At 47.9% G+C, this 26136-nt stretch overlaps 2 protein-coding genes across 6 annotated transcripts in view; both read left to right on the top strand.

Moving 5' to 3' along the window:
- The window catches only part of TMEM108 (transmembrane protein 108), a 420950-nt gene extending 410244 nt beyond the window's left edge, over positions 1-10706 (top strand). For all 4 annotated transcript variants that reach the window (XM_069565912.1, XM_069565916.1, XM_069565924.1 and 1 more), the window contains 2 exons: positions 3754-3908; positions 8847-10706. In XM_069565912.1, coding sequence (XP_069422013.1) covers positions 3754-3908; positions 8847-8969 — 278 coding nt within the window. In that variant the 3' untranslated portion in view covers positions 8970-10706. The remainder of the gene's footprint in view (positions 1-3753; positions 3909-8846) is intronic.
- Positions 10707-12797: 2091 nt separating this feature from the next.
- Positions 12798-26136, top strand: part of BFSP2 (beaded filament structural protein 2) — a 74551-nt gene continuing 61212 nt past the window's right edge. Inside the window, exon 1 of one of the 2 annotated variants that reach the window (XM_069565480.1) lies at positions 12798-13371. In XM_069565480.1, the coding sequence (XP_069421581.1) occupies positions 12883-13371 (489 nt within the window). In that variant the 5' untranslated portion in view covers positions 12798-12882. The remainder of the gene's footprint in view (positions 13372-26136) is intronic. The other variant, XM_069565490.1, reaches the window with a different exon arrangement.

The following is a 26136-nucleotide window of genomic DNA, read 5'->3' as shown; positions in this document are numbered from 1 at the left end:
GTGGTGGGTCAAGGGGGCAGAGGCAGGGGCGGTCCCTTGGCTGCCCCGTGCAGCAGGAGAGCTGCTCAGGCACTTGCGGGGCTGCAGCTGCTGCTCCAAAGCTTTGTTGGGGACAGCAGATGCATCTGAAGTCCTATCACGGCATCTACCATGGGGAGGTGCCCAATGAGGACACGGTCAGAGGGAGATGATACTCATCTCATTGTCAGGATTTGCCACACATCCTCCAGCTGCCCATGGAGAGCACCCTCCCTCAGGGTCCTGTAGGTTTTCGTGTCCATTTCCCATCGTATAGCAGGTCCCAGCCCTGAAATGAGGCCCCTTCCAGAAACATCAGCACAGTACCCAGGCTCCATCTTCACGTCAGCAACGCTCCTCCTTCCTGTCACACATCCAACAAGCTGTGGCTGATTCCCTACTGATGTGCTGGAGAAGCTGGGAGAACTTGCTTCACTCTCATTTCAGTTTCAAAACTAGAGGAAATAGGGATCCTATTGACCTCCTCGAGGGTCTCGACAGCATTTCCTTTTGGAGAAACAGAGCGGTTGAAGCTTTCGGTGACATGGGAGAGGGCGCGGCTCACACCTGAGTGTGCAGAGTTGTGTGGTTTAGAAGTTTAGGCAACTTCAGTTGCCTCTTCTGTGAATGGGAAGAGTGCCAGCACCTTCCTCAGGCAGCCATATTGTGAGTTAAATCAGACGGTAGAGCACCTGGGAATAAAATAGAGACTCCATAAATCTGATTGAACTTTTCTTTCTGAGATGAAAGCTCAGACCCCAAAATAATGAAAGTACTAACCTAACCCTTGGCCTTGAACCACGCAACAGTCATGCAGCCCAATTTTTCCTTCAGGTTCTCCCTTTAAGGATGATGATGTGAGAACAAGAAGGAAACTCTTATTAGTGAAGCACCTATTGTGTGTCAGGCAGTGCTCTCAGCATTTAGCATTTGTGATCCTTACAACCCTGCCGAGTCTATAGTGATCAGCATGATGAAGTGACGCCTAGTGTAATACACAGCCGAGTCAGACTTGAACTCAGGTCTTTTGGACTGTAAGCCCATGCTCTTCCTGTAGCTAGGCTGGCTTCTGGTGTGTAAGTGAACTGGTTTTGAGAGGCACCAAGAACTCCCCGATAGATGTGTAATCAGGCTGGGAGTGCTAACAACATGGGAGGAGGAGAAGGTGAGGAACAGAACTCCCCAGTCCGACCCCCTGCCCTTCCCACAGGGCAGGACCCTGGTCGTGCGTCCTAACCATGCCCAGGCCCTGGAGCAGGGGCAGTGTGGGCTCAGAGGGCACTGGCCCGGGATCCAGAGGACCTGGATTCTGCAACCTGCACACACCTAGGTTAGCGGGCGGGGGTGGGGTGGGGTGGGAGGGAGTGGGTCATGCAGCCTAGCCCTCACCCTATGGCTTGGGTTTCCCCAACTTGAATACCCCTGGGCTGCTTCACCTTTCCAGCCCCAGGAGTAGGGTAAAAATGACAATGAAGAATAAAAATTCCAGAAAAGAGAAGGGACCAGGGCCTTACCCCAGCCTTGCCACTTGCTGTGACCTGTGGCAAGCTGGGTTCCGCATCAGAGTCTTCTCCTCTATAAAACAGGCAGGTGTGCCCTAAATTAGCAGACTTTCAGGCTGACTCTGCAGCCTCCTCTTCACCCCTTCTTCCTTCAACTAGCTGAAGAAAGGGCTCTTTGGAAGGAAGGGAGGAAACCCACAAAGCTTGAAAGAATCTCTACCAGCCAGTCTAAAATGTCTTTGAGCTCAAGTATTCAGAAACTGGCTTTCTATTTTTAAAACTTTTTTGAAACAACCTGGAAGAATGGTAAGAAAAGTAGAAGTCTTTTTGATCAAAGCAGATTGGATGGAATGGAAACTTGCCCAATCTCTTGATCTTGCCTGGAAGCCTTTTCAGGTAGAGATGCCAGCAAGGCCAGCAGCAGGAAAGAGCTACAGAATTCCTCAGTCAGCCTGCAAGGTTCTGGGCTCTGGGCCCTGAAGTCTCAGCCTGCGTGGATGCCAACTTTTGCAGTTCCCCCACACCCGGGCAGGCACAGGCCCCCAAAACCACCAAGCCTGCTGGCCGCTGTGGGCAGAGGTGGGCCTCCACTGCCCCCTGGTGGCAACTGCCACCACAGTACCAGCCTCTAGGGACAGCTCAGACTGCCCTCCACCCCCAGCACCGATGATGGGCACCGCCAGGATGCTGAGTGCAACCACGCCTACTCCTGATCCAGAGTTTCAGCCACCCCATGGGCTCTGGGAATGGCTAGCCTGGGCAGGAGGTGCCCAGTCTTCATTGACTGGCTTCTCCCCAAGATGGCTCCTGTCTCCCTGGGGCATTGCATCCCTGTTCCCCTGGAAGACCCAGGACAGGCCACCCCACCTCTCTGACCTCGGAAGCCTTCCCTGTCAGCATGTCCAAGCCACTCTGTTCACACATGGTTCAGCAGCAGCCTCCAAACATGCTCCTTCCTCCCGTGCACCCAAGAGTCCAAGATTGAACAAACAGTGTGGTGTGTCGAGCTGTGTGGAGGCGGGATCAGACCTCTCTGTGCAGCGAGGTTTCCACGTCAGCATTTGGCTTGTCTTTGTGAGGCAGAACCACGGATGGTTGAGAGCATGGACTTTGGAGCCATCTGGATTTGCTCTTGGGCAAAGTCACTTCACCTCTCTAAGTCTCCATTTTCCTGCCTGTAAAATAGTGACCCTCATAGTACTGACCTCATGGAGTTACATGGAGGACTAAATGAATTCATGTTTCTAGAGTACTGGAGCCCTACATACATGCTATAGGACTGTTAGCAGCTGTTTGTTTTTGATGACGGTGGTGGTAATGAGACCAGAGCAACAGTTTTATCAGGGCCCAAGACCTCTGCCTAGAGATTTTGCTCTGAGCCTCTGCCCTCTGTGGAAGTCAAGGCTCATTTGTAAGGTTCCCTGGGCTCTGCTCATCTCTATTCCACACTCCCACTTTGGGAACACTCCTCCTCAGTCCTGAGGTACAGCTTGGCACATACGTGACATTTCCTGCAGCTGAGCTCTGGGGAGCCCCCTCCCCTGCCCCCCCCCCCCCCCCCGCAGTGAGAGCACAAGGCCTTTACTTGGAGCAAACTCCCTGGCACTGCAACATGAGCAGGTATCCGAAATTCCATCCAAACCACCTGCCCCTGGGCCTCACCTCCCACCTCACTCTCCCCTACACCAACCGCACTCCAGCCATGCTGCTATTTCCTCACGTACATGCAGCTTGTCCCCACCTCAGGACCCTTGAACGTGCTGTTCCCTCCACTTGGGACACACTGCCCCTGTTCCACCCATGGCCAGCTCCTTCCCCACATGCCAGTCTCAGCCATAAAGTCACTGCTCAGGGAAGCTTTTCACGATGGAACCCCTCCCACAGCTCCCCTCAGCTGTCTCCCTCACTTCCCCGTGTTTCCTTTTCTCTGAACAGTTATCTTCCTATACTGTCTAACCCCTGTGAACCCTCCATACACAAGCAAGGAGGGAAGCTTAGGAAAGCAGGGCGGTCCTGTCTTTTTCTTCTCTCCCCCGTCCCCAGCACCTGGCACAAAGCAGACGCTCCACGTTTATAGATATTCGTTGAGCTAATGAACAAGCGAATCAGTGAGCGGGCCAAGTGGCTGGATATGTGACTTTCACGGTCCCACCTGGAGGCTGGCCTCCCTCCCTCCGTGATGCTGGCCCCGCTTGCTGCCCCTCCCTCTCTCTAACGGGGACTCTCTCTGCAGCGGTCCTGCTGACTGTGTGCTGCCTGCGGAGGAAGAAGAAGCCGGCCAACCCCGAGAACAGTCTGAGCTACTGGAACAACGCCATCACCATGGACTACTTCAGCAAGCATGCCGTGGAGCTTCCCAGGGAGATCCAGTCCCTGGAAACCTCTGAGGTAATGAGCCCCAAACCAAGGGCTGCCCCCGGGAGGACTGCCACTGGGGGAGGAGCACCTGCTCGCCTCTACAGCCTCCTCCTGGTGGCACGAACCTGCAGGGTCCTGAGCTGCTGGGCTCCGCCCCAGCCCTGCCAAAAGGGCATCTGCTTGGCGAGGCACGTTTCTTGGGACTTTGGGTTTCTGGGAACAGGCCAACAACTGTTCATTGAGGACAGTTTGGTGGCAGGTGTTCAGGGGACTGTAAAGGTGGGAGCTTGCTCAGAAGGGGTCCAGGCTCCGAGATGTGGTTAAGGTACTGGACCTTGGCATCATTCAGATAATATGGGGAGAATAGGATACGAGGGGGATATGGGGAGAGTTAGAGGCTGTGAAACCCACGGAGGAGAGCCTTGCAGAGCAAGTGCTGGCAGAGTGAATGAGTGCAGGAAACCCCAGCCCGGCCAGCGAGGGAGCTGGGCTTTGAACTGCATGTCCTGACTACAGAGACCACTGCTCTTTCCACTCTCACAGAAGGGTGGGGCAGGGGCCAGGGTACCCCAGGAGAGGTAGATGGATTAGGCACGGCCTTGGATGAAGTTGGATGGAGTTTGTGCATTAGTCTTGGACAGCGGAGAGTCAATGAAAGTTAAGCTTTTTGTGACCTAGTTGTAGAAAGATTGTGCTGATGGTCATCATCAGTGAATGGATGAGAAGGAAAGGAAGGATGGTTTACTAGATGGCTGAATGGATGAGAGGACAGAAAGACAGATGAGAAATAAGTAAGGGATGCTGTTCAGATGGTCCGGGAGAAGGGTGGTGGTCAGCTAAGTAAAGGTGGGGGTGGGGCTGAGCATGCTTCTGGTGGAACAGTCCCCTCCCCTCCTGCAGACCCATCCCCCCAGCATCCAGATGAGCTTTTATAGACATGCCTGTGATCACATCACACCTGTGCTCAAAACTCTTCCGTAGCTTCCCATTGCTGGTAAGTCGAAGTTCAAAGTCTTTTCAGGGAAGGCCTGTGAGGTAAACCTGTCCCCACCCAACCCTCCAGCCTCATGTCATGCCCTCTCCCTCATCTGCAAAGCTCAGATGACTTTGGATTGCTTTTCACTTCATTATGGCACCAAGTTATTTCTCACTGCAGGGCTGTGCATGAGCTCTTCCCTCTCCTGGTGTGTCTCCTAGCGTGTCTCCTGTCCCTCCTGGGCATCCCCCTCACTGTCCACTCAGTGACTCCTACCCACCACTCAGGGTGCAGTCCAGCCATCACTTCCTCAGAGAAGCCTCCCCTGACTGCCGAGCTGGGCACTCTCTCCTATCATCAGGTCTCAGCTCCTGTGCTTTTCCACTGTGGCACGTACCAGGGTTGTAATTACACAGCCACAGGTCTGACATGACAATTTTGAATCTCTCTCCCGACTAGAATAGCCAGTTGCCCCCACACTGCTAACCCCGAGGGGCAGTTCTAAGGCACCGATTTTACTCCACCTACCAGCAGTACTGGCACGTTCAATCATCTCCTCCTTAAACCATTTCTCCACTGGCATCCCAGCCCCGTCCTGTCCTGTTCCCTCCCACCCCCAGCAGCTCCTCCAGAATCTCCATCATGGCCCCCTGTCCTTTCCCCAAGCTCCAGTCACAGGAGGGCCCAGGCTCAGTGCTCCCACTGCTTCTCTTCTCTGTGAGAAAGTCCCATGACTCTAAGTCCCATTTTTCACCGTGACTATCAAGTTCTGCTCTAGCCTGGCCATCTCCCCTGAGCTCCAGACCCATGTGCCCAGCTACCGATGCACACATTTAACCGGCATCTCAGAGTGAACAGCCCGAGACTGACCTCTCAGCGTTTCCCCGCCACCTCAACACCCGGAAGCCCCCTGATGTTTCCCATCAGATGGCACTGCTGGCCACCTTCTCCTCTGACACACCCCACATCCCATCCGTCAACAGCCCCTCGTCCGTTGGCTTTTCCTCCACATGAGCAGGTCTCATTACCAGCACTGTGGCCACCCCCCACCCCAACAACACCCGCCCTCGAACCCGGGATCGTTGCCACCGCTCTGCAAACGGCTCTCCCAGCTGCTGTCTGCCCCCAGTCCCCGCTTGCAGCCTGTCCTCCACACAGCAGCCAGACCAGCTTTTCAAGGGAGGACCTCATGTCAGTCACGACTTCCAAGCCTCACAGGGCTCCTCCTCACACTCTGGACAAAGTCCATATTCCTCCCAGCGAGCTTTTTCTCAGGCTGGCCCCGCCTACCTCCTCTCCGCTCTGCCAGGCCCCCCAGGAGTACAGGTCTCAGTCCCTAGAGTAAGCTCATCCTGGCACCTGTCTGAAATGCTCTTTTCCCCGCTGCCTCCATCTCTCACTTCCTCCAAGCCTCTGCTGCAGTGCCACCTCCTCAGAGAGGCCTCCCCTGACTGCTCGACACAGGTTAGAACCCCACCTTCCCTCGACTCTGTGCTCTGTCCCCACCTGCTTCGATTTTCTTCAGAACTTCTCTCCCCCTGGCATTGTACCCTTCTCTCTCTGTTGACTGCTGAGTATACATCTCACCTACTAGAACACATGCTGCCCCAGGGCAGGAGGCTTCTTCACACCCTGTGCCCGGCTCCTAGAACAGTGCTGAGCATGTGGTAGGTACTCAGTAAATGGTCTTCACCTGGGTGAACTTTGCTCACGATCTACCCGTCACCCACCCCAAAGCCTGACACACAGTGGACACTCAGTAAAAAAAAAAAAAAAAATTAGCTGAAGGACAAACAGAGGGACAGGCCTTACAATGGCATTGATCTTTAGCATGGCCAGGGTACAATTTGGTGGCAGGAGTGTTCCTGAAAACTGTCACAGTGAGTTAAAAAAAAAAAACACAGGTAACTTGGCCCAAGGGCTGGCCCACTTGAGTATGGGCTCTGTTCTCCTGGACCCTAAGCTGCTTACAAATTGGTAAATGAAAACCAAAAGCCAGAGGACAGTGCTGGTGGACAGCACCCACAGCCCTAGGCCACCGTGGGACACAGGCCATGAGACCCTGCTAGGACCCAGGGTCAGGGGGCTGCAGCAGCACCGAGCTTGGCTGGCTTCAGAGTGGGTTTCTCACCCTCTCCCAGTCGGCCTGCTCCCCTCATCCCGCTGTATTCCCAGTAACAGCAGTTGTCCCCTGTCCCCTGGGCACAGAGGCCCTGCCCACCCACACAGCCACTGCAGTCATAGGGCCATGAGCTCATTGCCAGGATGCCAGCTTTGGAGGCTGCCAAGTGCTTCGCCTAAGCAAGTTTCCCTGGCACCCTGCTCCCCTGCTGGGCTGATGAAAACAGCAAAACAGAATTGTGTGGGCAGAATTGTGGTGCCCAGAAGCGTTTGGAAACTTTCATGCTTTCTCCTCTTTTTCCCTCCCCTCCTTCCTTGTTTTTTCCTTCCTGCCTTAGTTATTTTCTATATAACTTTCTCTTTTTTTTACCCAGAATAACTTCCCCCACATGGTTTGCCCTTACACTCTTGTGAGGACTGTAAAACCACAGCACATCTCGGGCTCTTTAACCCCAAAGCCCAGTGGAGAAAGAGGATTTCTGTCCCCTCGCTGACACGCCACCCTGGTCTCCTCTCTTAGACAGCTGGCCCCACGTCCACCCTTAAGATGAGCGAAGGACATTCTTGTCTTTTGAAGACATTTTACAACAAATGGCCTTTCTTCCTTTCTCTCCTTATTACCCGTAAATAATATATACTTGTCAAAAATTGCATGCTTTTTATTCATTTTGGGGGGAGTATAGTGCAATAAAAACAAAATCAAAAAAGTCTGCACGTTTTGTTTAAAAATAAATTTCGGAGTATTAATTATGACATCTTAAACTGAAGCCATTTCTAAGCTGGTCTGGCCTAAACCAGTTACACCCAAGTCTGCCACTGAGTCTTTGCACTACAATAGCCTGCAGACTCTGAGACTTCCATTGTGTGGAACTGGAACAAACTGTGGCTTTTTTTCTCTATGTCAACACCTGGGCTGGAGTCTGAGAGCTGCTATTGCATAGCCCCCATCTGTCTGCACGGCTGAGGCCGAAGTCGTTTAGATGACCTGAGCGGGTCGTCTGTTTCTGGGCTTTCCCCCTCCTGGGGCTGTGTAGATGGACAGAATTTTTCACTACCTATTATGCAGTCACACAGAAATTCAGATCCATTCAGCTCAGCACATCCAGTGCTATAAGAAACAGGCTTAGAATTCTGACCAGGCTCTGGGAGAACTCGGGAGGGTGGAATGAGCTCTGCAGGTTCTGGCAGGTGGGTCTCAGCAGAAGAAAGAGGAGAGCAAGCGCTGGGTGTGTTCAGGAAAGAAAAGTGGTGAGGCCTCCTGGAGGTCTGTGGGAAAAAGGTGGAAGGAGAATCTGGGGCCCAAGGGGACCCGGTTTTGCCCACTAGGGCAGCGAGCTGTACACCATGGACAGCTGTACGTGTGTGGACAGCAATGCTACCTCTTGCAGCCTAAAGTGGAGATGATTCAGGAAGCAGGAACTCTTCTTTGGAAGCTGCTATGAAGATCTGAAAAAAGAGCAGGCAAATCTCTGAACCCCAGCATCAGCAGTGAGGATGCTGACCAGTGGTTAAGATGAAGGGTGAAATAGGTAAAGGGGATTAAGAGGTACAAACCTCCAGTTATATAATAAATAAGCCTCACGGGTGTAATGGTACAGCATAAGGGACATGGTCAATAATATTGTAATAACGTTATTTGAGGGCACATGGTAATTAGGCTTATGGTGACCATTTCATAACATGTGTAAATGTCAAATCACTATGTAGTGCCCTGGAAATTCATGTAACTTTGTATGTCAACTATATTTCAATAACTTTTTTCATGTTTACCAAGCACTCCCAAGTGGAAGTAAATGTTCCGGTGGGTATGTAAGAATGGCCACCTGATGACCCCTCCCCAGCTCACCCTGTCTCCTCCCTCTGTCCTCCAGGACCAGCTGTCAGAGCCCCGCTCCCCGGCCAATGGTGACTACAGAGATACAGGGATGGTCCTGGTTAACCCCTTCTGCCAAGAAACGCTGTTTGTGGGAAATGATCAAGTGTCGGAGATCTAGATCTAAGCAGCAGCCCTCGCTTTACCGGTCCCTACCTTTCATCTCTTAACTTATCAATATACAAATATATATTATAAATATAATCTTTGTGTAACCCTGACTTGATGAGAAACATTTTCAGCAGCTTTTTTTTCCTAAGAATTGTCAACATCTTTTTTATAAGTGTGGTTTAAAAAAAAAATATCTTGGCGGAACAATCCATGGCCTTTATAAAATAAAGGTATTTCTAAGCAAAGCAGTTGCATTGATTGCTTCTCTTAATAACTGTCCTTGTACGTGGGGGTCTCAGCAGCCCCAGGCAGGTGAGAGAAGAGACTGACCTGTACAAGTGGATATTGAAATGGCCAAGTGCACGGCCTCTGAGGCTTCTTACAGCTCTAGTTCCTCTTGATTCAATGTGAAGGACCCCATTTCTGTCCCCTCATCCGCACCTCAGTGACGGGAACTGGGCACCTAGAAGGACGCTGGCGGACAAGGAAGAGGGAGCCCTGAGCCCTGCGACGGCACCGCTGGCTGGCTGTCGAGGGTGATTGCATCCGAGGTGTGGAGAAAGGCTGGAGCATGGAGGCGGATGAGGACCTCCTCGGGCCACGCCCCCTGACAGCCCCCTCAGGGAGCCCCCACTGTGCTAACATCAGGACTGCTTTCCCCTCCGCCAGCAGGAGGCTCCCCTTCAAGTGTATCCCCACATTCTCCCACCACCCGCAAATGCATTAGACACGGTGCCTTTCTCTGGAGACCGTCTGGATGTGGATCCCAGCCCCGGAGCTTTGAAATGCTTGCCCTTCCTCAAGGATCCAATGTTTGGGGGTTCACCTTTGTTTTCTCAAAAAACCATCACATCACACCCCTGAGGAACGTGTTTGTGGAAGAAGCCTTGGAGTTGGAGCTCCAAAATTACAATGGAGCTGTAGTTTTCTAAACCTTCCTCGGGATCTTAAAATAACAAGATTGCCAAAGCGGATCTCTCAGAAGACGTCACTATCTGTGCTGGGCGCTGCAGACCTGCCTGGGGGTCACCAGGGGTCTTCACCTCTCCCTGGTCTCTCTGTCGGTGGTCTCCCGCTGCCCCACCCCCATCCCGGGGTCCGCAAACCAAGGCTCAGACCCCCGGAGACAGGAGAAGGGCTTCCAGAGATGGCTGCTTATCCATTCTTTCCCCTAATATATAGTGGCTGATAGAGAAGATAACTGCTTTGACACTTCCTTTCTCTAAATGAAAGATAGTTTGATAGTATATTTTGATTATAGATGTTCTTATAGTCAGATTGGGACCTGAACTTGAATGTTGAGTCATATGTTTGTGTTATTGCTGTGGTCTTTTTATCATAACTTTTTCCTCTCCTACATTTTCCCTTTTAAAAAATGGCCTTTAAACTTGTCTGTTCTCAATGTCGTATGAATGTCCTTGACGTGAGTTTGGTGATTGTCTCTCTTCAAAGACTCTTCAACCCACAAGGAAGCAGGTTACATGTTGCTCTGAGACTCATTGCCCAGTGCATTGCTGTCTGATCTGTCAAACTTATCATAATATTTCTGTCAGTGATTGCATTTAAAATATCAATGTGTGTGTATATAGAGAAAGAAATCTGTTTGTAAAGTAGAATTTATATATAATATATGTAATCAGAGATACATATGTTATATATACATATGTGGGATGTATGACTTATTTTTCCTTATACACAGAATTCAGCTATCATGTATATATAAATAAACTTATTTTATTAGCCAGAAGATTAAGTTGCTAATACATTTTGCATTCTTTTCATTTTTAGATAACTTTTAAGTCTTCCTTAAGTACCAACACATGTATCCATCTGTATCTATTTTAACAGTAAATTGGATTTGTATCAGTGTGATGAGCTAATAGCCATTTATCATTTGAGAAAACAAATTCTTTAGGACATGCTTGGGATTTCTCCCCCAAAAGTCATTTGTCTATGGGTCTTTGGAGATATTGGTGTCAAGATACATCCTCCTCATCCACCCCTTCCTGGACTCCGGACCGTATTGTAAATATCTTCAGTCAGAGAAATATGAAATTAACCTGACCACAGAATGTCACCATTTCATAGACTAACAGTGCCTAAATGTGGCACCATTGCAAACAATTTTTGTGGCTTGAGTTCTCTGTTCATTCTTGAGTGATCCATCCTGGAATTCCTGCAGCTCCTGGGGCCCATTCACATCACCTGTTTTAGGAGAATGTTATTATAATGCAGATTAGTGGGAGCCATGGGCCTTCAGGTATACCAAAAAAGGGTGCTTTCCATTCACAGCAAGAAAGCCTCGTCTAAATAAACAAGGGGCACTGCTAGCCTTTACTTAATCTGATTGGTTACTTAACCTGATAATCATATATTCAACATTGATATTCATAAAGTACTTTCCATGTCATTTCAAATAGAAAAAGTAGAAGGGGGAAAAAAAGAAAAGAGCACATAGAATGTTCCAGTAAGTGACCAGCTTTTTTAACTCTGCGTGTGTGACCTGGGGCAGGTACCCTGTTTTCTGGGTGTTAGGAGACAGGGGAATTCTAGATAAGTCACTGGACTTGGAGTCAGAAGAAGACTTCTCATCCCAGCTCCGCCACTTCCTGGACAGGAGACTTCAGGTAAGTCACGCAGCCCTCAGGACTCTCATCACACGAGGGAGAACAGGTGGTCATAGGCTGTGTGATGATACTCCTGGAGTTGAGCAGTGCACAGCCCTAACGGCAGTGCATGGCAACCTTGATCCTGCTTCCTGAGGTCAAATTGAGAACTCAGTGTAGTAAGCATGGGAATGTGCACAGTACTGGCTATATTCAGCTCACCACTTCCCCTTCTCTCCTCGAGGTGCGTCCCCACATTGCAGGATCTGGGTTTTGGTTACTTCTTTTCTCTAGGGTTAAACTTAAATGCAGTGGATTTTAGGTCCATTTTATTACGCTGGGGACTACAAGAGCCTTTCTGGATACTGAGGGCACAAGTTAAAGCCCAGAGGGTGTCATCCAATACTAGCTTGGAGCACCGTTTAAGATTTTTAACCAGAAAACCTCTTTTTATATTTATTAGCTTTCTGGCAGATGGGGAAGGCAAGGTGCGGGGAACATCCAGAGCATGTATGGCCAACATGTGCGAGAACTGAATTTGCCCACAGTCCCTTTCTAGTGCATCAGCAAGTTAGAGCCCAGGCCATGGTGGTGCATGGAAAATAAGGTGCAGAGAAGGGAAGCAATATGGTCAAGGTCAAGCAACTGACAAACACCATGCTCGGGGGCAGAAAGGCACCAGGCAGGGACCTGATCTGCTGCTGGGTCTGAGGGAGCCTGAAAGAAGCAACAGGCTTAGTTTGTTTCTTTTGAGTCCCTGGGGCTGCCTCCCACCAAGGCTGGGTCACAGTCATCTCCGGGCACATGTCCGCAGTCACACACGCAGCACAGGCAAAGCTGGAGAGCCCTGACGTTAGCCCTGAAGCACCTGGAGTCAGTCCTGAAGCACCTGGAGTCAGTCCTGGCTCAGCCACTCTCTCTGCCTCTGATCTAGTAGCCCTGAGCTTCAGTTTTCTCATCTGTGAAATGGGACTGCTGGGTGCTGGCCTTGCCCTCCTAGGTAGTGAAATACACAGGCCCAGATGAGCCACCCCCACAGCCTACCCGGATCCAGCCTCCCCACCACCCGCAGAAAAATCTAGGCGGTCAGGCACATGATCCTGCTGAGAATGCCTGAGTGCCTCTCTGCACACAGCCCTGGGCGGGCCGCTGCCCTTTCAGCGTGGTGAATGGTGGAAACTCATGGAAAACAGCAGACAAAGCAGCCCTGGCACAGGGAAGCTTCCAGAGAGGCCCAGTCACGGGGAGGCTGGGGCTGGAAACCCAAAACCACTGGGCTCTGTAAGTCCCCCAGGCACAGCAGAGGCAGAAGGGGAGATGAGCACCAGGCGAGTGGTGGTGGACGCGCCCGCGGGGGCCAGCTCCAGTATGCCTCTGCAGAGGCACAAGGCGCCCTTCAGGGCAGCTCCGTCACCGTCCTCCCTGGACGGCCTCCCAGCTTCCAGGACCATTGCCGTGAGCGGTCTTGTCCGAACACCCAGGGTCTATGTAGGGATGACACCCAGTGGGCCTACAGGTGGTCTAGGTGCCCGCGTGACCCGCAGGGCCCTGGGCATCAGCAGCGTCTTCCTGCAGGGCCTGCGGAGCTCAGGCCTGGCCACGGCACCTGCTCCCAGCCTGGAGAGGGACCTCGGTGCCGTCGAGGACCTGGGGGGTTGCCTGGTGGAATACATGGCCAAGGTACATGCCCTGGAGAAAGTCAGCCAGGAGCTGGAGGCACAGCTGCGCATGCACCTGGAAAGCAAAGCCACGCGCTCAGAGAACTGGAGTGCCCTCCGGGCCTCATGGGCCAGCAGCTGCCAGCAGGTGAGTGCCTGAGAGAGGGTGCTGACTGGCTGCCTGCTGCCCCATCTCTGGGGGTCATTAAAGAGAGCAAGGGTGCTGAGGGGGGGTGGGGGGTGGGGGGCAGGGAAGTGAGTGGCCTGAGGCCAGAGAGACTGACCATAACCCCTTACACTTCCGTGCTAAAAACATTAATGACAGTGATAAAAAGAATAAAAGGGGGCACCATTTATTAAGGTGCCCTCAGGGCCAGGCCCATGCCAGACCCTCTGCAGACACTGTCTCCTTTAGGATTCAAAGCAGTACTGTGCAGAGGATCGTTCACTGGTTGCATTTTTAGATGAAAAAACTGAGCACATAGAAGTTATGTGCCCCAAATCACACAGCCGATGGGAAAACAGAGCTGAGATTTGAACCTAAATTGTTCCAGCTCCAAAGCTTGCATTTCTCCCCTCAGCCTAGGCTGACTCTGTAACTTTGTGCTAAGAAAGGGTTTTTACAGCCATCATCAAGCAGAATGGTTTTTACAGCCATCATCAAGCCATCATCACCACCAAAGGCTGTGGCATTAAAGACGATGGCTAAATGGAGGCGTGTTCCTACTTGCATCAATTCAGGGCTGTCCTGTAGGAATCTGAGCCATGCAGGTAATTGACAAATTTACTACCCACAGTAATAAAAGTAAAAAGATACATGTGAGGTTCATATTAGTGTATTTTATTTAACTCATTATATTTTAAATGTTATTTCAACATATAATCAATGCTAAAATTATTACTGAGATAATTTACATTTGGAAAGAAGTTCTGCAATGATGGAAATGTACTGTATCCATACCATCTAGTTATCTCTGGCTATTGAGCACTTGATGTGTGGCTGAGACTGAGGAACTGACATTTTCCTTTTATTTCATTTTCATTCCTTTAAATTTAAACAGCCACAAGTGGCCAGTGGCTACCTTATTGACCGGGGCAGGGCACAGAGGTTTTCTCCTTGCTTGGTCAGGACCTGCTCTCCAGGGTGGTTCTGCAGGACGCTGAGATCATCAGTCACATCTGCTTGCAGCCTGTGGTTCTGACACTGGGCCCGCAGCCAGCTTTGCACATTTCATCTGTCTCTTTGTGGGTGGCTGGCTTCTCTGTTCCCTTCCTCCCACAAATGCTGGCCTTGGCCTCCCTCTGAGCTAAATCAGCCTCTAGCCCAGCCAGGAATTGCCAGCTCAGACCCCTTGCACCCTGGGGCTCAGCACACAGCCCCCAGGGGGACGTCACAGACCTTCTTTCTTGTGTGACTGGGTGATGCTGGGCAGACACACTCAGTGGCTCCCCATTTGCCCCTCTTGCCTCCCACTTCACCCCCAGGAGGCTTCCCCACCACCAGCTGGTGCCCGGCAGACAGCACAGTACACATGGCACCCAACACTGTCCTCTCGGCTCTTCCTCAGAGCTGCTGTTCTGCTCACATCCATCTGTGTTGGAAAGAGAGCCATCTCAGAGCAGCCTGGGACCTTGAAGATGACAAATCTTGGCCAGCCATTCCTCCAGGGTTCTCTCCAACAGTAATAATTCCAAATATTTTGTGTCCTACAAGCCACGAGAATGCCCCTATTCCAATATTTCTTTATTGGAATATTCAAATATTTATTTATTGGAATATTCCAATATTTCAGCTCCTGCCAGATAATTTCTTGCACTCAGCTGCCACACAGACTTATCATAAGTCAAATGTCCCAATTCCTAAGTCAAAAAGTACAGTGACAAAACTTAGTCCATATTCAAAAGAGACTGACTTAATCTGGCTTCAGAGGCTTCAGCAGCTTGTTCAACTTCTTTGAGCCTCAGTTTCCTTATCTGAAAAATGGGTATAATAGTGCCATGAGTATTCCAGCAAGTCCATAGATAAATAAGTTGCATAAGTCCCACCCATAGGTAGACTACAGATCAGAAAAGTGCATATTGAGAGTGATACAGGTATAGAGCTGTGGGCTAGACACCAAGACAGTCAGCCCCCAAATAGGGACCATTTTCATTTTAAGTGACTTGAGATTCTAGCTACGAATACAGAGTTCCCTTTCTCCTCTTTTATGAAACATGGACTTGAAGATTAAGTTAGAACCACCTGTAAAATGGAATTATTTCTGTCTCACATGGCCCAGTCCTCCAGCCATATCTAGCTCTGTTTCATCCAAAAAAAAAGAAAATCCTACATATCTGAGAAAGACACACAGTTTTTCCTCTGTTGCTGTTGCAAAACTGACCCATGTGGGCTATCCGCCTCCAGGCTTCCCCCTTCAGCTTTACTAACACCTTCTCTCCACCTGGTATTCTCCACCCAGCCACCAGAGTGATCTTTTGGACACATATAATCCATAATGCAAATTCTGCATTATGACCCTACCCGAACCCTCTGGGCTTCTCCTCACCCACAGTACTAAATCCACAACCCTGAGCTCAGTCCACAGGGCCCTCCCAAAGTCACCTCTGTCCCAGCCACACCACCCACCTGGGAGGCCATGAACACGCCACATGCCCTCGGCCTGGCCGTCCCTCTGTGGCCTCGTGACGGCCTGCACACACATCCGCTGCGGCAGCTGCCCTGTTGTCCTGTGTCGTTTGCGAGTCTGGGCCCTCACATACTAGGCTCACTCAGGCACATGGAAAGGTCAGGGGAACCTGAATTTGGATGCTGGCTCTGCTACCTTCCAGCTGGGTGGCTTTGAGTCAGTTATGTAACTTCTCTGAGCTTGTTTCCTCATTTGCAATTTGGGCGTCACTATATCTACTGTGTGGAGCTGTTAGGGGGTTAACTGAATGTCATGTACTTGGTAAAATCAGCGGCTAACAGCTTAGAAAGACAGTTTCATTCCTGGCACTGCAGATACCTAGAGCCACATACACGATCGATGGTCAGCATGTGCCCCTCACATGGACCAACTGTATTTGAAGGGAACAGGTCCCTCTCAGCGTTGACCCTCAAATCCCTGTCTTTGAGATGGATAAACACCTCACCAGTGGAAAGGGGCCACTATGAGCATGAACTGAAATAAGATGTGAAAGGGGGCTGCATGGACTCTGAAGGGCTGTGTGTGTGAAGCGTGGTGTCCTCAAAGAGGACCCGCCCCCCTGGGAGCTGGGCCATGGGCCCTGGGGTTGCTACTGTCAGCACCTTAAAAGGACCCCTTACTCCCCAATCCCCAAGCAGTGTCCTCATCACTCAAGGGCTGCAGGAGATAGTTCCCTCCTAACCACTATCTATCCCCAAGCAGCAGGCCCAGCTTCTGGGCACTGAGAAATGATGCCTTTCCCTCAGGGAGTGGGGCCCACTGCCTCCCTGGGTGCAGGTCATGGAGCCCTAGACTCCCACCCGCCAGTCCCCATAGGGCTCAGGAGGGACCTGTCCCCCAGGCACTCTACCCCTTTTGGCCTAGAGATCAGCTCCCCGCACCTCCACAGTCCATTTGTTTCAGAATGTGCCGCCTTCCCCTCATGGGGGCTCAGAGGCAGCCACGCATGCCTGCTGAGTGCTCCTGGGATCCTCTGCCCTCACTTGGATTTCTTGGCCTGGAGCTTCCTGCCTGTCTCTCCAAACACCTGTCCCTAGCATTCCCGACACTTCACAACACTCCCGTACCCTTTCCCCTTGGCAGCCCACTCTCCTCCACCTGCAGCCACTTCCTCCCCTCTTTGCACCTCCTCCTCATCCTTCAAGTCTATTTCAATGGCACCTCCACTGTGAAGCCCTCCCTGATCTTCTTTGGCTCCTCAGGACCCGCATTGTGCTTGAGGCCTGGGGTCAAGCTCTCAGTAACTGAGCCCTAAAGAGGCTGAATTGTGGTTGGACACCTAGAGAAAAATGTCCCCTTCTCCCTAGCCTGGGCCCCCAACAGAACCCAACATGGACCCCTGTCACCCACGAGTAGGTTGGGCTGGGAAGTCCATTTCAGTGAAACTTTCTCAGACTCAGCTATAGGAGCAGTGGAGAAGTTCAGAGCAAGTACCAAGCATGATTTCATGTCAAACGCTTCTGTAGCTGTTTGAGAAGGAAAAAAGAAAAAATATTCGGAGGGGATAGTGTTAATGGAGAGCTCCCAGAGCTTTCCTGGGAAGAGGCCCCTCTGCTCCAGAGCCTCCCACAGCCTCTCCACCTCCACCAAGAGTTTTCACCACCAACCTCGAGGAGACACAGGCGTACTTCAGAAGAACAAGGAAGAGGGCAAGAGGGGGAAAGAGAGTGCCTTCCCTGTGGACAAAGCCCCAGCACGGAACGTAACCCAGGACCGGGGCTCAGGAGTTCACAGCCCAGCAGTCCATCCCCCTTCACTGTGTAAGTTTATCAGCCTTGGAAGAACTGGGGTCAGAGTCAGGGCCAGCTTCATGGGGGCAGGCCCACTGCCACACTATGAAGCCCAAACTCTAATAGGCCCCAAAGCTGGGGTTTAAGGCTCAATAGCTGCCATATTGAAACTTTCACTAGCTGTTTCTTTGAATTCGGGTTTTGTAAGTGAAGTCCAATGGCACAGTGATGTGTGTGTCAGGGACTTGGAGCCTCGGCTCCCCTGTCTCTCTGGGACAGCCAGGTCATGCGACCCCTTGCAACTCAAGGCCTCTCCTGACCTCCCCTCCTTGCCCCACCCCCAGCAAAGGCCTGGTCACAGGGGCAGGGAGGGTCAGGGTGGTATCTCAGGGGGGCAGATCTGAGACAGGCAGCACCACGGTGCATTCAACAGGCAACTGACAGGAGAAAGGTGAGCCTTTCACCCACCCTCGATCCAGGTGCCTACAGACTAGTACTGAGGTTCAGTACCCTTAGGGGTCCCTTGTCCTCCATGTTAGGGTGCCCAGTCTATAGAAAGAGAGATGCGTGGCTGGACTTCCCCACCCCTGGCCAGGACCTAGCACATCAGTCCGGTAGCTGGCAGTAAGGGTAACCCCATAGTAGCAGGCCTCACAGCTCCCCCAGATCACAGGGCATGGCCCCCTGGGTGCCTGTGAGGGTTGCATCTGTGCCTTTATTACCCCTGTACTTGAAGGATTACAAGATTAAACGGCAAAAATGAGTATGATAGGTCAAGAGAAAACCCAGAAAGAAAGGAAAATTCTAATACCTTTCAAGGCACCCCTTTTCTTGCTTTTTGAAAGCAGGAAAGCACAAGGAGCTCTGTGCTTTCATTTTGCACTGGGATTCACAAAGTATGAAGCCTGTCCTAGTTAGAGTTAAATGCATATGAAGTTCTTTTTCATGTCCAAACCTCTCTCTCAGGGACTCAGCTGAGTTAGTATAGAAACTCTCAGCTACTTCTGCTCAGCAGTAAAACAGATGGAAGAACTCCCAGACGGTGGCCAAGAGGTCAAGGAGGCCCAGGCACCAGCTCAAGCAGAAGGTGGTCCTTTCCCTGTCTGGCTTTGCTTAGCGCTCCGACTTTCCATGCCAAGTGAATAACGCTGATAGGAAGTTCTGGCGGCAAAATCAGGCCCTTTCATCCTCAAATAGGGCAAGCGCAAGCTTGGAATTAGGCAGCCTCCCTGCCTTAGAGCTGCTCATGAAAGAGGAGTAGGAACAGAGGTGGGGCAGCCACAGAGTCAGAGCCCCGGGAGTGAGCAGAGGCCAGCACTGTGGAGAGGCTGCAGGCGGAGGAAAGGGGACCACAGAGGCTTAAGTCTCCACTGAAATGGGAGAAAACAGCAGCTTATACCTCCAATGGCAAGGGCTGTCAGCTGGAGGCAAGAAGTCAAAACTATTGAAAGGCAAAAGGATTCAAATTTCAGATGGGCCTGATTTTAATATTTCCCCCACTCTCACAGTCTCTTTCTGTCCCTTGCAGAGAAAGAGTCCATACTCTCAGGATCTACCCATTTGGGGAAACTACCAGAAACAGGGAATCTAGATCCAGGCCAGGTTTCTCTCCTCAAAGCACTTGTGGTCCTAGCAGTTTTTTGTTTTGTTTTGTTTAAAAAAAAAAAAAAAAAGATATGAGAAGAACCCTCCCCCTCTGAATAAATTAAAGGCCACAGGGTCACTGTTGTGATTCACAACCTGGTATCCCTGAAAGGCGGAGAGAGGAAGAACCTGAGCAGTTTTAGAACCTTTACAAGCTTGAATACATTTACCCAAGACAAACCACTCAGTCTGTTTCTCGATAGATACAATTTCTGAAGAGAAAGCAGGCCCGTAAGGTAGTCACTCTGTCAGTGGATCTATAAGGGACACTGAAGTATCATTAGAAATGTAACTCAAGAGAGAGATACATTGAGAGTTCCTCTGAGGGAGAGTAATGTGTAAGGTTGGAGAAATTCCTTGGATGGAAGGAGGCGAGGGGAAGGAGGCCTGAGGCTCTTGATTGAGTAATATAGGTGATCAGTAAGCTGCTTTCTAAGGAAAGTTGTTTTTGATTTCTTGGAGGCTCTTCTTTTGCTACATAGAGTCTCTGAGAGGGAGCAGAATTGCTGAAGAAAATAAGGGAGAGACAGTCCTGTCAGTTGGGGCCTCTAGGCCCTTCCCACACGCCAAGTTTAGTCACTCTTAAATCTCCTCAGTTCAGTTCAGTTCAGTTCAGTCGCTCAGTCGTGTTCGACTCTTTGCGACCCCATGAATCGCAGCACGCCAGGCCTCCCTGTCCATCACCAACTCCCGGAGTTCACTCAGACTCACGTCCATCGAGTCAGTGATGCCATCCAGCCATCTCATCCTGGGTCATCCCCTTCTCCTCCTGCCCCCAATCCCTCCCAGCATCAGAGTCTTTTCCAATGAATCAACTCTTCACATGAGGTGGCCAAAGTACTGGAGTTTCAGCTTTAGTATCATTCCTTCCAAAGAAATCCCAGGGCTGATCTCCTTCAGAATGGACTGGTTGGATCTCCTTGCAGTCCAAGAGACTCTCAAGAGTCTTCTCCAACACCACACTTCAAAAGCATCAATTCTTCAACACTCAGCCTTCTTCACAGCCCAACTCTCACATCCATACATGACCACAGGAAAAATCATAGCCTTGACTAGATGGACCTTAGTTGGCAAAGTAATGTCTCTGCTTTTGAATATGCTATCTAGGTTGGTCATAACTTTTCTTCCAAGGAGTAAGCGTCTTTTAATTTCATGGCTGCAGTCACCATCTGCAGTGATTTTGGAGCCCAAAAAATGAAGTCTGACACTGTTTCCACTGTTTCCCCATCTATTTCCCATGAAGTGATGGGACCGGATGCCATGATCTTCGTTTTCTGAATGTTGAGCTTTAAGCCATCTTTTTCACTCTCCTCTTTCACTTTCATCAAGATCTGTTAAAATGTCAGGTCCATGTTGAGGAAGCGGGCAGAGGAGTCTAGATAATGGAAAATAGGGGCGTGCTGCAAAGACTGGGGATTATTAAGCCGGGGAGATGGAGGCCCCACAGACCTGAAGACAAGTTCTTCCTTGATCGCTCTACATCTTGATTCCTCATCTGGATAATGAGGATATTTGGACACTTTCTTCAATGATAAATTGTCTCTAAGAAGAAAACACTGGTAGCCTTCCTGAAGAAATCAAAAAGAAAAGGATGAGTACTATCTCTACTACTGTGTAACACTGGTCAGAGGTAGTAGTCAATGTGATCAGAAAACAATTGGAAAGCACCAAGAATTTGAATACAAGAGGAAAAATGTTGGTCTTTCTGGAGTATTTGAAAGGTTCCATGTGAAAACTTTAACACAAACAATAACATAATTTTAGTAAAGTACCAGGTTACTTAAAAAATTAAAGTCAATGCCATTGTATCTATAAATAACAAAAAAGATACAATGAAAGAGAAAAATCTTACTTATAACAGCAAAAAATAAAATGAAATGCCTTTAAATGAATTTAACAAGAAATGTCCAAAATCTATATAAGACCACCATAAAACTCTCCTGAAAGACCCAAATGGAAAGAAATACCATGCACCGAAATACAAAGGCTTGAAAGCATAAAGATGCCAGTTTTCCCTAATGCAATTCTAATTTTTTAAATAGTAACGTTGCTTTTTTAAAGCTAGATGGGTTCTTTATAAATTTCATTTGTAAGAGGAAAAAGGCAAGAAGAGCCAAGAAGAAAAACTAAAAACGAAGAAGAGAAAGCTCTTCCAGATAATAAAACATACTAGAAAGTCTCAATGATTAAAGTAAACAAAGAATAGAAAGGCCACTGAAACATAAGACAAAATTTAAAAGTAAGCCCCACTGCATATGGAAATTAGTACTGATCGAGGCAGCCTTTGCAACCAAGCCTTTTCAGTGAGTGGTATTCAGGAAACTGGATAGTCATAAGGAAAATAATAAAATCGTATCCATTCCTCACTATATTCTAGGATCAATTCCAAATTCATTCTAGATTTAAATGTAAAAGAGGAAGCCATACGAGGCTAAATTCTTTATAACTTGGCTGTGGGGACATTTTTTCTTGATATAATTCAAAATCTAAAAGCAAACTTACTGATATTTTAAAATATTGATAAATTTGATTACCAAATTTTTTTTGAATTTTGCATTCTCAAACAACAACATAAGCATAACTGAAAAATAAATGGCAAACTAAAAAATAAGTATTTGCATCTTAGAATATAAAGGGTTAATGTCTCTATTATATAGACAGCATTTATAATTTGAGGATTAAAAAAAGTCAGCAACACTCTTATTTTTAAGTGGGCTAGAGATATGAATAGACTACATAAAAAATTAAAAGAAAAAAATTTACAATCAATTTCTTTTAATTGGAGGATAACTACTTTACAATATTCTGATGGTTTTTGCCATACATCGACATGTCTCAGCCACGGATGCACAGGTGTTCCCCCATCTTGAACTCTCCTCTCTAAAGTTAAAATGTTTTTTAACCACATAAAAGAATGCTCAATTTCAGTCATAATAGTAAAACACAAAAAATAAAACAAAACGAAAACCTACCTGAGATACCATTTATATCTATCAGATTGGCAAAGCTCCACAAAGGTGTCAGTGTATTTTGTTGGTGAAGCTCTGTGCTGGGCTGTACTCAGTCGCTCAGTCATGTCCGACTCTTTCCGACCCCATGGACTATAGTCCGCCAGGCTCCTCTGCCCATGAAATTTTCCTGGCAAGAATACTGAAGTGTGCTGCCATTTCCTACTCCAGGGGAATCTTCCCAACGCAGGGACTGAACCCACATCTCTACGTCTCCCACATTGTCATGAGGATTCTTTACCACTGTGCTACCTGGGAAGCCAAGGTGAAGCTCTAGGGAAGTTCATCTAATACTGATGGGAAGAGAAAATATTGCAACCACTTGTGAAGAAGAATTTGGCAATATCTATATGAATTTATATGCATTTATGTATATTGAATTTGATCCAGCCATCCCACTTCTAAAACTCTCTCCCATTGACACACTGGCAAAAACATGAATAAGAAGTATGCATAAGGCTATTTATATCAATTCTATGAATAATGGCAAAAAATTGGAAGCAACCCAACTACCTATCAGTAGGGGACTAGTTGAATAAGCTATGAATTATATATCCACAAAAGAAATGAGAAATAACTCTGTAAACTATTATGGAAAATCTCCAGGATATATTATTGGGTTAAAAAGCAAGGTGGAGAGAATGTGTGTTATTTGCCACTTATCTAAGACAGAGGAAGGGATATGAGTACATGCATACATATTCCCTTATAATTGAAAAAAAATTTTTTAACATGTTTTTAAATGATCACTTACAGGAAGCAGGTAGAGAGAAAAGAAATAGACACTAGAGTTGTTTTAATTTATCTTGTTATGTGGAGATGACTTTTGGACCATGCAAATATTTTAGAGAATTATAAAACAAAATTAAATCTTAAAGAGAAAGCTCTAAAAATCAAAAAGAAAAAGAAACAAATGAATCCAACTATGTTTCAAATTTATGGTATAATCACACAGAGAAGAACTATTTCAAGTTTAAAATCACAGTAATCCCTAGTGGGGATGCAGAAGAGTACTGCAAAAGGAATTTCAAGTCATTTCAGTACTCATGTTGTTGGTTGTAGGTTAACACAAAATAAATATATATCCATTTCCTAACTCTAATCAGTGAAAAGACTTAGAAACTATGGCCAACCCTGTGGTACTGAGCATTTTTAGCCTCTGGTTTTGGCCTCTAACCACCATCTTTCACTATAAGAACAGAAGCTCCTTGGAGAAATGGCTGGATCCAGGTTTGGGGGCAACGAGTCTGAGAAACCAAGGAAACTATAAAGAACTACTAGAGTCACATTAAAAGACTTGATAGCCAATTTGAATAGACTCTCACTAATCAAAGATGGTTAAATACCAATAATAATATTAACTATAGTAGATTGAAATACATAAAAATGTTTAAATCTATGCATTCAGTATTGTACTCTTCTCCTCCAAAATCCACCTTGGAATCTGCTGGGGAACCAACTCAGTTTTTTGAAAATGATAGGTAATGAGCCAGACGTTTTTCCCGACTTTCCTGTAAGAACTGTAGGTATATCATGGTTACAGTTTAAAAAAAGAGAAAGAAAAAGACGAGAGGAAGCATCATTTTGTAGAAGTATTACAGTTAAAAAAACAAATAAGAATGTAATTATTAATTTTATTTGTATATCATAAAAGTAATTCTTAAAACAGCATTTGAATATCACCAGTTTGCAAATAATGTATCTAGGCAATAACAATTATCAAATAGCTACTAATTTCACAAAAAAAGACCAGCAGACTTGTACCTTCTGATGGAGCAGGCAACACCACCTATGAAGTAGCCTTGCCAAAAAAAGAAACAAACAAACAAGAAAATTGCAAGTGATTAAGTCTCAAGAAAGAACTACGGGAAATACAGAGGTCAGACGAACATGTTAACTGACACCATGGGGATGAAGTCAGCAAATCCAGGCAGTAGGAAACTACAGGGGTAAACATCTAATTTTTTCAGCATGCAAAAATTACCAGGGGAGAAAGGAGAGATGGGGGATTATAAGTTAAAAGAGATTAAACTGACATATCAACCCATTGAAATGGACTTTATGTGGACCACTCTTCAAAGAAACTGTAAAAAATATATCAAACAGTTAAAGAAAGAGGAACTGGATATTTGGGGCTATTGAAGAATTTTATTTATTTTTTAGATGCTATGTATTTTCAGATTTGTAGAAGTTATGTGGTTTTTTTAAAATGCATGTTTATAATTTAGCAATACCATACTGAAATATCTGAAGAAGAAATAATATCCAGGATTTGTTTAAAATAATCTGGGACAGGATAGAAATGTGAGGGGATATTGGTATAACAAAAGAAAAAAAAAAAGCCATGTGTTTATAATCATACTGGTGATGGGTATATGGGGATCCATTATACCATTCTCTTTTTATATATATGTTTGACATTTTTGTAGTAAAAATGTTTGATCCGTAGGTATAACATGAAATAATGTATGTACATTGCTAGGAGCATACTTAATACCCAATTAAGTTTGTAGAATTGAATAAATGAGAAGATAGCAACATTAAGTGGGTGGTAACGTAAACAACTACGTTTACATGAGAGGTTCAAACCACAGACACTGCAGGAGTTGAGAGGAGTGGGGTACTGACTAGCCCTCAGAGGTACCCCCAAGAAAGGGAGACCAAATGTGAGACCCAAAGAACCCGCCAGAGGGCGACCCTTCAATCCAGGCCCAGCGTGGACCAAGCTGGGAGTTAGGGCCAGCTGTGACCAGCTGCAGGGCAATCTGCACTTGGAGCTGACCTCCCGACTGTCAAAGGGAAGGTCTGTATTGGACATTTGTTAAAAAATCAGCAAAACAGGTTTTATTAATATTCAGACTACAGCAGTAGGAGAGAGAGACTTCAGAATAGAACTGAGCTCAACTCTACTGAAAGAAAAGGTAGGAGGCTTTTTAAACACTGGTGTGCTACAGGAGAACGCTGAAGGAGGCTGAGGAGGGTGGTCCAGATGATCCGGCCATCCGTGTTCGCTAACTGGCACTTATCCAGAGGAGAAACACATCTCACATCTTTACGATGGGAACAGACTGGAGCAAGGAGGCCCCCTGAAATAAGCATCATACCAGGAACTGGGAGAGGGGGAACTATGTCCCCAGATGTTTGCATTTCACAGAGACGGCTCCCAGGTCCTAGAGGAAACATTCTGGGTTGTAGGAGATTCATATCTCGAAAGAGTAGAGAAAATATGTACAGTTCCATGTTTCCCAAAGTAATTGTCTAAGAAAAGGTAGAGTGGGGGTCTGTTGTCAGGCTGGAACAGTAAATTCTTTGGGGAGCTGGAGCTCCCTCAGGAAGGCATTTTAAGTGGGCTGAGGTCATCCTAGCGATGGAAGCCACGCTAGAGTTTTGTCAGGTCCCCTAGTTGGAGGGTGGTGGTGGTGGAGAGTGTCATGCAGTTTGCAATTCTCCCCTCCAAGTGCCAAGCTCTCCCAGTCTGCGCCCTGCTCTCTATTCCTAGAGAGGATGCAACACAGCTCACAAAAGGCAGCCCATGAACGGCTGGGCAGTGAGGGCTAAATACAGAAGCAGGCAGTCTAAGGTTTCAAATCAGAACCCTGAAGTGAAACACTAGAAACAGCCCAAATGCCCCATAACACTAAATAACGCAGCAGACTCCTCTGCAGTTATAAGAAAGAAAGAAGGAAGCCTGTTGTGTCCTAATGAGAAACTGCGGTGCATGCTCAGTAGCTTAGTCGTGTCCGACTCTTTGCCACTCTATGGACTGTAGCCCACCAGGCTCCTCTGTTCATGGGATTTTCCTGGCAAAAATATTGGAGTGGGTTGCTGTTTCCTTCTCTAGGGG

This window comes from Ovis canadensis, chromosome 1 (genome assembly GCF_042477335.2).
Source record: "Ovis canadensis isolate MfBH-ARS-UI-01 breed Bighorn chromosome 1, ARS-UI_OviCan_v2, whole genome shotgun sequence".
Taxonomy (NCBI): Eukaryota; Metazoa; Chordata; class Mammalia; order Artiodactyla; family Bovidae; genus Ovis; species Ovis canadensis.
The sequence above is the reverse complement of the archived record's forward strand: the minus strand, read 5'-3'. Positions and strand labels throughout refer to the sequence as shown.